Source organism: Pyxicephalus adspersus, chromosome 1 (genome assembly GCF_032062135.1).
Source record: "Pyxicephalus adspersus chromosome 1, UCB_Pads_2.0, whole genome shotgun sequence".
Lineage (NCBI taxonomy): Eukaryota > Metazoa > Chordata > Amphibia > Anura > Pyxicephalidae > Pyxicephalus > Pyxicephalus adspersus.
The window spans coordinates 148163195-148175463 of NC_092858.1; the positions used below are offsets into that span (position 1 = coordinate 148163195).

The 12269-nt window shown below is 38.6% G+C and overlaps 1 protein-coding gene across 3 annotated transcripts in view; it reads left to right on the forward strand.

The window, feature by feature from the left end:
- The first annotated feature begins 2717 nt into the window (after positions 1–2717).
- Positions 2718–12269, forward strand: part of ANKRD13B (ankyrin repeat domain 13B) — a 116406-nt gene continuing 106854 nt past the window's right edge. For 2 of the 3 annotated variants that reach the window (XM_072430700.1, XM_072430707.1), the window contains exon 1: positions 2718–3168. In XM_072430700.1, coding sequence (XP_072286801.1) covers positions 3067–3168 — 102 coding nt within the window. In that variant the 5' untranslated portion in view covers positions 2718–3066. The remainder of the gene's footprint in view (positions 3169–12269) is intronic. The other variant, XM_072430718.1, reaches the window with a different exon arrangement.

Sequence of the window (12269 nt, forward strand, 5' to 3'; positions counted from 1 at the left end):
ACTAGGGAATCTTCCAATGTCACCACTTCCAGTGACAACAGACTTAGAGACAAATTCACTTTGTAAGGATTCGCTTACGATTCCTGTTTTCCTACCGGTAATAAGAAGATTTATTCCTCTCGGAATAAATCTTCCTATTGAGACAGAAACAGCAAAACATGCTAAATTTCAAGTCAAGTTTTTGACTTTAAAGACCTCCTCATTACTGGAATCACCTATTGTACACAAGATATTCTGTTTTCCGGGTCCTAACCTGGCCTAAAGTTTTGTGATAATGTGTATTGAGCCCATTAACATCTGTGTTCTGCTGTGTGTTGTGATATTGCATGCATTACCGGGCACATTAATTCAGTGCACGTTTTGCACACTACATGCATCAGCAGGTTGAATGGCACCCCAACACATAAAGATGATTCAGCTCAACACATGTGTCTTGTAGTGCATTGCAGGGTAAGGTAACGCACTACCATGCATAGTTGTCTGCTGCATTGAAGAATTATTCCCGGTCTGATTCTTTTTTGTTCTGAGCCTATTCATTCAATTGGACGTCCTTACTGAAATACACATTACACGTTTGGTAACGGGACCTTAAAAAATTATATGAGATGGCTGGTACTACTAATGACAAAAAACTGATTTCCTACTGTGGAATCAGTAGGTACGTGCCTGTTCTTTATGGTAAATATGGAGCTGCAGGTGTACATGTGTTGGTGTGCCTTAAAATACAATATAGGTGAATGAGCACTAAACAAGAATGTGGTGGATTACAGCAAAAATTTTGCTGGTTTTAATGAATTACCCCTACTAAGGGGAAAACAGGATATTGAGCTGAAATTGTATGCAATAGCACAGTGTTCTGTGTGCTACCACAATATCAAGAATAGGGCAATGCTCACACCAATGTTTATTCAGTACTGCTGGATAAAAAGCTTAATATTGGAGCAAGTGGGTTCATTTTTTTTACCTTTTTTTTTTTTTTACATGGTTGGTGGCGGCAGTTTCCTTAGACATAGATTGGAACTGCTTGCCACCACTGATCCAAGCATTTTTAGGTGCTTGCAAGCAGATCCAATGCTTGCTTTGCAAATGCCTTAAAGAAACCAATATCCAGGGCACTTGTAGGTTACCAGTATGTAACTACACCTCAGGATCAAGCAGCTGCCACCTTGCCACCCTCTAGGTCTTTGACACTGCAGTGGTACGGTTCTACCTCCCTCATTCATTCTCTATGTGACTGCCTTGGGTACAAGCTACTTGTAATGTCTCCCCCGAGGCAGTGGTTCCCTGGCATAAGGAAATGGTAACCTCACCTGCATTCTAAACATAGCCTTAGTTTTTAACACAAATTTACATAGTAACTGCGGATTTACTTTTAAATATTAGTTAATTTTGTTTTTTACAATACACCTATTATTATTATACTTGTTCTGTACATATTGTAGTAGAATGAAACATGTATTGTCAAATTCAGAGGGTATTTGGCATCATCTACCCTAATTTCACCTGAAAAAAGGGCCTGGATAAAGCCATGAAGAATTGTGTCAACTGCAGATTTGCCGCTCTTTATTTGGGATCCTGGACTGGAGTGGCCTGGATGGAATTGGTGGCCTGTCTCGCTTCCAGACCAGAAATGAAGGATAGCTATGAAAAACCTGGCTGATAATAAAAAGTCCTTGAGACATGGAGACAGGCTGGGTGTAGCCCACATATTGGGAGGGTCATGGAGGTCTCCCAGAGTTTAGGTGTGTGGGATCAATACCTCTGAAGAGAGTCAGAGAGAGCGACAGGAGGCTCTTCATTGCAATCTCCTGGGGGAATGCATTGGGCCTGATTTATGAAAGCTCTCCAAGGCTGGAGAGAATACACTTTCAAAAGTGAAGCTGGGTGATCCAGAAAACATGGACTGGATTTTAAAAAATCATTTGCTATTTGCTAGCAAATGTTTTGAATCCTGGACCAGATCCATTCCAGGTTTGCTGGATCACCCAGCTTCACTGATAAAAGTGTATTCTCTCCAGCCTTGGAGAGCTTTAATAAATCAGGGCCATTGTATCGATGGTTTTTGTGAATAAAAGTGGGAAGGCACTCCGAAATTTTAATTTAAGCCTGAAATAAGCCTAAATGACAGATAGATAGATAGATAGATAGATAGATAGATAGATAGATAGATAGGTAGATAGATAGATAGATAGATAGATAGATAGATAGATAGATAGATAGGTAGATAGATATGGGATAGATAGATAGATAGATAGATAGGTAGATAGATAGATATGGAATAGTTAGATATATAGATAGATATGGGGTAGATAGATAGATATTGGATAGATAGATATGGGATAGATAGATAGATAGATAGATAGGTAGGTAGGTAAGTAGATAGATAGATAAATAGATAGATAGATAGATGTGTATGTGTACCATGAAGCTACTACAATAGCCATAATATAATTTTTATTATTAGCACTCCTTTCTGAGGTAACGACTTAGTGCAGGTGAGTCTGTGTGTTCTGGCATTCTTTATCCTGCCCCATGTCTGGATATACACAGAAGACAAGCACAATATTCATCCATTATTAGGTCGTTATAGCAGCACAGCCATGTATTAGCAGCCGCACCTGCCTGTGAAGTAAAGAGAATAAAGGAACTACAGCTCCCATGATGCAATTGGAGTCCCTGTCAGCAGCGGCAGCATCCTGCACAATGCATAGACAGCAGAGCTGAGACAGCGCTGCCAGGGAGGAGTCCTGAGCCCACCAGGAGCCCCTGGCACTGCCTTCACCGCTCCCAGCTGCCTCCTCTGCCTGACTTGTGTGGGGATTCTGTGCCTGCCATGCAGCTCCCTTCTCCTCTCTGCAGCCTTGTATAGGAAGGAAGAGAGCTGCTGTGTGTCCAGGGCTGCTGAGGACCTGCTGCTGCTCATCTCCCTATTTCTGAAGGCAGCTGGCTGTGTAGGGGGAGAGCACCCACATCCTGTGCGGGGATCCCAGACCTTTCCACAGCCACCCACACTATTCTGCATGGTGATTTTGGGAGGAAGGTTGGACAATTCAGCATGAGACGAGGATGATGCCAGCAAAGAAAGGTCCGGAGAGCAGATACCCCCTGCACTATTTGGTATGGCACAATAAACACAAGGAGCTGGAGAAAGAGCTTACAGAGAGACAGGTGTGTATCTGTGTGTTATGTGTTCCTGGCTCCATGTGTGTGGGTGGATGGGGCAATAGCTGGCTGGGCATTGCTGGAGGTCTGCAGGGTGGCATGGAGGGGCTCGTGGTATTACCAGGACATGTGCTCTGTTGTCAGATGACAGGTGGCATGTACAATGGGCATTGTGATCATGCTAATGCATAGGGATACACACAGGCTGGGAGAATTCAGCATGGGAATCTTCACTGCAGCAAGTATTGTATGAACCATCAGAGCAAGCATACACTTTTATATCTGCATTATTAAGCCTGGCCATAAGCATCTGACATATCTGAGAAAGGAAGTATAACACAAGGACATCAAAGTGACTAATATATTTGCAGAGTGGTAGATGGAAGGAGAAATGATACCAATACACACCCAGATGCATTTAAATGCAATCTTTTTTTAGGTGGAATTTTGTGCATTTACATATTTTATGCAGGCTATGCTACACAGCAATGTCCATGTAAAGATGTGTGTGTATATAAATATATATAGTGTGGTCCCTTGTCCAATTATTTAGGTTCACTAATTGGATTTATCATTTAATTTGTTAAAAAAAGCACATATTTGGGGACAACGATGATGAACTGGTATCTGGGGGCACATTAAGAGGCTTATTAAATGCCTTGCATTTTTACCGGTTTATAGATTAGGGTGCTGGGGATTCATTGACTGGGAAGGGCACATCTGATGTGTAAGTAGTAGAGAGATCACATTCACTGTAACATTAGGAAGGTTTAATAAGTGCTATCAGTGTTGATAAAAGCACATCCCCTGCTTTATCCTATACATGTGACCGCTACAATAAGCCACATTATTCCATCACAATGCTGCAAATGTATTATTTGATCAGAATCTCTAGAAAGTGTAGATGCTCAGGAAAGGGGATAATATACGATTTTGGATAGATATCTGATTCTGGTTCATTGTGTAAATGTATTCCGGAATCTCAATTTATCTTGATACATCTGTCAGATTATTTTGGTGTGTGCACAATTCTATCAGTTCTGAAGGTAGAATCTACTTGCAAATAAATCGTCTGATGCAACATCCTTTGCTTTAAAATTGTGCTGGGTTCATCCCTATAATTTGCTCTTGTTAATACTATGATGTGATCAATGGCTACATTTTTAATTGGAACTTTGTTAGTTACTGAGAATTGTTTCGTGATTTAGGGTGTCTGCCGTTCAGAGTGTTAACTTTAAAATTACATTTTTCATGATTGAGTTTTTTATGCAACAGTTACTGCTATGCTTGTCAAATATATTATTATTTATTTATGATACAAATTTTTTTTAACCAGCATAAAAAAAAATGTGTGGTATACAAATGTTATATATTTCTTACTGCTGAGAGCTGTTGACATTTTAGCTGTGGATAAGCTTCAATAAAGGATGTAAAAGCAATGACTTCCCACTCCTGATTACCTGGCAACAGCAATGTGAAATTTAAAAGTAAAAATGATTTTTAAATTTTTTCGCACAAGCTTCCAATGTGACAGATTTGTTGTTACACTCACTTACCATACGCTGATAACAGCATTACCATAGTGATAATCCTGGGTATATTGGTCACATATAATGGCAGATATGGCACAAAAGAGACAAATATGGCTCATGGTGGTCACATTAGATCAGGCATTTTGGTAATTTTTTTACAACCACAAATAAAAGAAAAAAAAAGATCGTATGGGTCGCACTCGTATGGGTAACTTGTAACCACAACAGACACTTGCCTCTGTAATACATACACCCTGTTTTAGAGCAAAACAATAGCAACATTATTAAACAAAACCAATAAATATCCCACAGGCTCAATAATGTGCAAAACATATATAGAGTAAACAAACAATACTGCTAAGCTAAAAGTAAATATTCATGTACAGACAAGGGTAAAAGTGAATGCAAACCCTAAGGAAGCAAAATAAAGAATAATCAATCAAATAGTAGGTAAATAAACAAACTCCACTTCCAATAGTTTTGTAGCAGAGCCAGTTCTACAGTAACAATAACACTGAGATAATCATAGTGATAAACGCCCCATATAATATCATAATCATATCATAATGATCACAATAAATAAGGCATTTTGGTAAATTTGGCCATCCAATACCAGGAATTTATATTTAGACATTGACCAGCTTCAGAAAAGATTTTGTCAACTTTCATCTGACCTCACAGGAACCTTAAATGAGAGAGATTTCCTAGTCTTTCGGACATATGGGACCTGATTTATAAAAGTTCTCCAAGGCTGGGGAGGATACACTTTCATCAGTGAACCTGGGTGATCCAGAAAACCTGGAATGGCTTTCTTAAAGTAATTTACTGTGTGTTAGCAAATGTTTTCAATCCTGGACTAGATCCATTCCAGGTTTTTGGATCATCCAGGTTCACTGATAAAAGTGTATCCTCTCCAATCTTGGGGGACTTTAAAAAATCAAGCCCATGAACTTCAAAAGGGAGCCCTTTGTGCACCAAACTTTGTGCATAAGAATTGCATTTTGGCAGTTTTGAGATGAATACTCACTTGGGTTTCTGCTTCTATTGTTCACTCCCTAATTTTTGTTGTCACAGATATAGAATGGTGATGCATGAAAGTCTGCCTACAGCAGCTGTCTTCAGTTTAAGGTCTTGTCAAGAGGGTCCTTTTTATAAGTTGTCAATACAGGATGTATCCCCCCATGGTGGGAATGTTTTAATGCAAAAGCATTCAATAAGAAATTGATTGGGAATTAATTTTGCTCATCTAAACCCTTCCTAAATGGTTCCTTCTGATTTCCTTTTCTACCTGCCAAGGACTTTCACTACAAATTCACTACAAATTAGGGCCAAGGACAAATTAGGGCCAAGGCCAAGGACTTTCACTACAAATTCACTACAAATTAGAGCTTGTGGATCTCTCACTTGTTGAGAGATCCAGAGGCCCTTTTTAAAGATCACACAAAGATCAAGCAGTAATTTTTTATTTATATAAATATGGTATATTTATAATTTATATAACAGAAACGCATATCACTGCATTAATGTAGGTGTAAATCCAGCTTTAAATCTACCCTGGAAAAGGCAGATAAATAATAAAGTTCTAAATCTGCTTTCATAAAACATATCAAAGACACAATGACAAATGAGACCTAATGGTTCACGCTGGCAAGGCACAGGTAAAACTTACATTCCTACATTACAAAAAAATCCAATATTTCTCTTTTTTTCAAATACTCACTGAATAGCCTGCAGCAGCACTGACTTCTTGCTACCTACTCAAGTCATTGTTCATCTTTTTTCTTTTCAAGGGTAGACTAATATCAGATGTTATAACTTTCTTGTTTTGGCAGCCTATTTTTTTGGCCGTGACTACTCTTGAAGACTCTTGAATACCAGAAACTATCCAGCATGCACTAAGATGTCCATAATGTTTTTGTGTCATGCTGAAATAGCCATCATTTATCCTTCTACCTCTGTAAACTGTTTTATTTAAAACATTATTCATACACTGGTGTTTAAAGTTTAACTACAGAAATCAAGAAGATGCCAAAAATAGAGAAAACATTTTCCAGCACGAGTTATTTGTTACTGCCGCAGAATTCACCTTGTTTCTGGAACTGCCATTGTTCAGAGTCACCATCTCAATGGGTTCATTGACAGCCATCATATGCAACTTCCTGTAATTCTAGATAGTCCAGGCATGTTTCACTAAGCTGTCCTGAGCCCATAGGTCAGTTCTGCATGGTATGTACCATTTTAGGGCAAAAAAAAATGTATAGGATTTGAGGGAACTCTACAAGGTGCAGTGCTCAACCAAGAATTTTTTTTAAGCTTGGTGGGAAGAAATTGTAGGTGGGTGGCAACCCCTGTATTGTGATGCAATTCATCAATAACCACCCCAAAACAGCTGGGTGGTTGCTGAAAATTGCCAGGTGGTGCGCTCTGCTAAAAAGTTCTGGGGAGAACACTGAGGAGGGTGGCAGGAAACGTGGAAGCAAGTGAGTAGGAGTAAATCCCAGTACAGATGTGCCATGTTCATCAGAAAATTGTTGCTGAAAATAATCTTTTGTGAACATTTTCTGTGACAGATGGACGAATGAACGCTGTTCACTGCACTGTTTTGTTCGATGGTGAGGGAGGAGGACAGGTGAGCAGCACCTCGCTTTGCTGTCCTCCATAGGGGTGAACAATGGCTGGTCCAGATTAGTTGTTCACCAATATGCTGTGGTGGATTGATGAATGGTGTCATGGGAACTGCTGTAAACATGTCTGATTTTTATCCAAGATGAGCACAGCCTTTTTTTTGTCAGGTGGGAATCAACTGGTGTGTACATAGCTTTTGTTTTTTTCATTACTGTTAAAAACTCTAGTTTCCTGCCCATTTTGCTGACTTTCTAGCCTCAGTTCTTTGGGTTGCTGACTTGGAGCAAGTAAGTATAGCAGGGCAATCACCGCACAGTCTAATATCCTAATTGGTGAGCCTTTTCTGGGTCTGAGATTCATATTATTGAATCGAATGGAGCAACATGTAGGCCAGGCAATTAGCAGACTCTGAATAAGAAGTCAGCAAAAGCTGTCTCCATTTATAGCCCAGGAATGGCTGACATATAATTTCATCTTTCCAAATACATGCATTACCTTCTGCCCTGACTGTGATGAGAATTTTGAGGCTGTGATTGAATATGATTTGTTTTGAATATGAGTTGTTTGATCAGCCGTTGTTTCTTGTAAATACATTTTGTTGAGGCCATTGTGTTGTGGACAAAAATGTCAAATGTACTGTAAAATCCATACTTTGTTCCTGCCATGTGTTTACAATGTATGCATGTTGGCAGCAAAAGAAGCAAAAAGAAAGACGGAATGCAACTGAATAGGGACAGGCTCCATCTAGAAAAGGGTAGCACAGTGCTAACATGACAATGGTAACTGCGCTGGAATGTTTTTATTACTATTTAGTAATTGCTCTTTTTATGATTCAGAAATTATGTTTTCAGTCCACTAAGGGTTTTGTTACATAAATCAGATGAATCTACCTCCTGCATATTTTAATATTGATTAATGGGAGGGAAAGCCTATTGGTGTTATTCATATTTTCTTTTATAAGGCTTATTACTGCAGCGGTTTACTGCTCTTCCGAACCACTGCCATATAGGAACAGTTGGGAACTATATTGTGCACATGCATGTGGTCATGTTATCGTTTCAGTGACCTATATAAACACTGTATAATAATAATAATATTAATATTTCAGGCTCCCAATTTGCTACAATACATGTTATTTGCAGACCTTAATAGCTGAAGCTAACATTAAAGCTGCGTACACACGTGCAATTTTTGTCGTTGGAAAGGATCTTTCACGATCCTTTCCAACGACAAAGGACTAAATGATGCATGAACGGTGCTGTACATACAGCACCGTTCTGCTCTATGGACAGGGGAGGGGGAGAGCGACGGAGCGGCACCCTGCTGCGCACTCTCCCCCTTCCCTTCCATTAGGATCGGTCGTCGTTCATCGTCCATGGATCCGCCAGGACTGTCGTTCGGACGATGGACGACGCCGACTGTACAGACGCCAGATTTTCGCCCGATATCTGGCCGATGCCGATTATCGGGAGAGAAAAATCTGACGTGTGTACGCAGCTTTACACTCAGAAATAAGTGTACAGCCACTCATCTCTTATCAGAACACACATAATTCTGGAAAAGCAAAGTCCTAGAACAGAGAAATATCACAAAAGGGTACCCAAAGTGTAATGTAGCCTGTAGTTGTAACATTACCCCCCCCCCTCCCTTTTTTTAAAAAGCTGCAGTTAAGACAAAAAGTTTAGAAAAAAAATAAATAATGAGCATTTTTACCCAATTTCAATTCAAGTTTAAGTAATCTAAACAACTTGCAACAAATAGTTTGAATGTTCAATTTCAATGGAAAAAAAATCATTGAAAATGAAGAAGTGTGTACCTTTCCAATAGCTGTAGAATGGGAGCTGGTAAAATGGTGTGTGTGTGTGTGTGTGTGTGTGTGTGTGTGTAAGCAGTGGTCTCTCTGTAGAGGTACAATACACCTTTGCTAAGCCCAAACTAAAGGCCTTCAAACAACAGGGAGCTAAAGGTAACTGAAATCTTTTGGAATGAGAGTCTAAACAGATACTACATTACGTACTATGTGATGCACAAGCCTCAAAAAGGAATAAAAAAAAAACATAACTGACTTTTTCAGAAACAGATACCAGATACAGTGGGACTGCTGTCAATCCAGACACCAGTGAGTAGGATTAGGTGGTGTTGGGTGCTGAATGATAAGCATTCCTATGAATCACCAGTTACAATGCTGATTTTAAATGATTGATTATGTAATATGTTCACTAGACTACTGTGAACCAAGACTTCACAAAGGAATATGTTATCATGCATTCATGTACTTCTTACACAAAGTCACTAAGACTATGTTCACTTGGATGAATGAGGGGCTGTTCCCAGGCAACTGACTGATAGCCAGCCACCAAACATCAACCACGGACAAAACATTTGAAGTTGAATTAGGCTTTGCGTGGCATTGGTGAGTGGTTGGCAACTTTCACTTTTCATTCACTTAAGATGAACTGCAGGCAAAGTTCTGCATGAAGCGTCTGTATGGAGACCTCATTACCCCAAGGCACATACAATGCATTCAGAGTCCCCAGCCCTGGTCAACTTTCCACAACAAAATCAGAAAGTTTAATAGAAACATTAGGAAAAAAAACTAAAACTAGCTGGTTTGGCTGCTAATTGCTGAACCACAGTGGTATGAATGCTTCAAAACTATGTTAAGGAAGAAAAATATCCATATTGTCTAATTGCTTTCCTTCAATGATTTTGCTTTATATAAAATAGGCTCAAGGTAATCAAGCCTTATGGAGGAAAATGTGTTACTTGCATAGATTTTTCAGCATTCACTAATAACACAGAAAGTCCTTCCACTTGTGGCCTCGAGAGGATTAGCAAAGGTCACCTAAATACATGGTCACAGCTTTGTGCCATCAAAAAAAGGCGGATGAACTCCTAGCAGACTTACTTTAGTAAGAAAAATCTCCCAGTGGAGTTTTCACATATTGTTAAAGGTAGAAAATCTCTGAACTGAAAAGCAGGATATTGTTGTTGTGAGGGTGGTTTTTATATTGTTTTATGTTGCATGTTCTATCCTATCATCCAGTTTTTAGAAGTAAACTAGGTTAGCAGACCCAAAACTGTGTGTTCTTGTGTGGCGTGCATTGATTGAAACCTTCAATAAACGCTTCTGTTTGTGTTCAGTTGCTTGGCATTCTAACATTGGGCCTGATTTATTAAAGCTCCCAAAGACTGGAGAAGATAGACTATCATGTGCGAACCTGAGTGATCCAACACACCTGGAATGGGTGTCTTTTAAATCAATTCGTATTAGTTGGCAAATGTTTTCAATCCTGTAGTGGTACTTTGAAACACCTAAGTTGAAATTCTGATGGGTGTTAATATTATTAAACAGGATTTATATAACACCAACATATTATGCAGCACTGTACAATAAATAGGGGTTGCAAATGACAGAGATAGACAGTGACACAGGAGGAGGAGAGGACCCTGTCCAAAAGAGCTTACAATCTAGGATACATTTATTTTTGTATTTTTGCAGTTTTGCTGTGCATGTTTTATCAAACACATGAAAGCTATGTAATTTTTTTGATATGTATGTAACAACAAAAAATGTTGGTTTGTTTGTTATTTGTGTGCACAGTTTTAATAGGGAATTATTTTAAACTAAAATTTTGATTGTAATATTATATTATATTATATATTATTACAGACCCCCTTGATAGTCTATCTTCTGCAGTCTTGGAGTGCTTTTATAAATCCGGTCCATTCTATCAGGGAGCGCTAAATGAACATTAGGAACACATGCCAGACACCTCCATTTTTATGTCCTAGTGTTTGGGGTCTATGTTTATCTTCTGAGAAATAAAAGTTTTTGTAACTCTATCATGTGATTATGTCACCATTTTAGCTATAAGTAGTACCTACTGGGCCCCTTCTTCAAAATTAGGTACCAATTATTGGGCATTCTGTTTATTGTTTATACATAATATATGTAATATAATATTATGTAATAAATATGCATTGATAAACTTTACAGAAATGCTCTTATAAATGTTTCACTCTAAGGCTAAATAAAAATAAAATGGGTGGATTTTGACAACAGGACCTCCTTGGTTCACTTAAGAGTGGTGAACCAAGGCATCGGCAAACACTTGCTTGAACTTACCCTAATAGGATTATTTATACATTTTTATCAATTTAACTTTTATACATATCAAAAAATAAATGTGAAAGTTTGTTATTTCTTCTTTTAAAACCTGTGGTATTGAAGTTAAAATTTCAACTGCTCATATTCTGCTTTTGTGCTGCTTCTGTGTTCTCCCCAGCCCCTTTTAGCCAGGTGCACCACCCTGCACATTTCAGTAACCACCTGGCTGTTTTTGGGTGGCTACTGAAGAGTTGGGTCACAATACAGGGACTGCCACCCACCTGAAATTTCTTTCCACCCATCTTAAAAAAATGTCTGGGTTGAGCACTGTGTATATATATATATATATATATATATATATATATATATACATTTATATTAGTATTATATAAATTATAATATATTAAATAAATAAATACAACATGTAGAATTAGTGCAGTTCTATATATATATAGTCTATATTTACACACACCGCCTGTCCAAAAAAAGTAATAAACTCTAATAGTTAGTTGGATCACCTTTCAGATTGCAATACAGCATGCATGCAATGTCGTATTGTTTCAATTAGTTTATGCAATGTCACAACATTTATTTCCATCCAGATTTTTTTGTACTGAGTTTTGGCAAAGAACTTGTTTTGATGATGGGAGTGTGGGACCACTGTGTAAAGTCCTCTTCAGCACAAGGATTCTCAGTAACGTTATGTTTTGAACTCTTTGGTGGCCAGTCCATGTGTGAAAATGATTTATGTTCCCTGAACCACACACATTTGAGCCCGATTAATCCTGGCTTCGCCATCTTGGAATATGTCTGTGCCATTCAGTATATTCAGGTAGTCA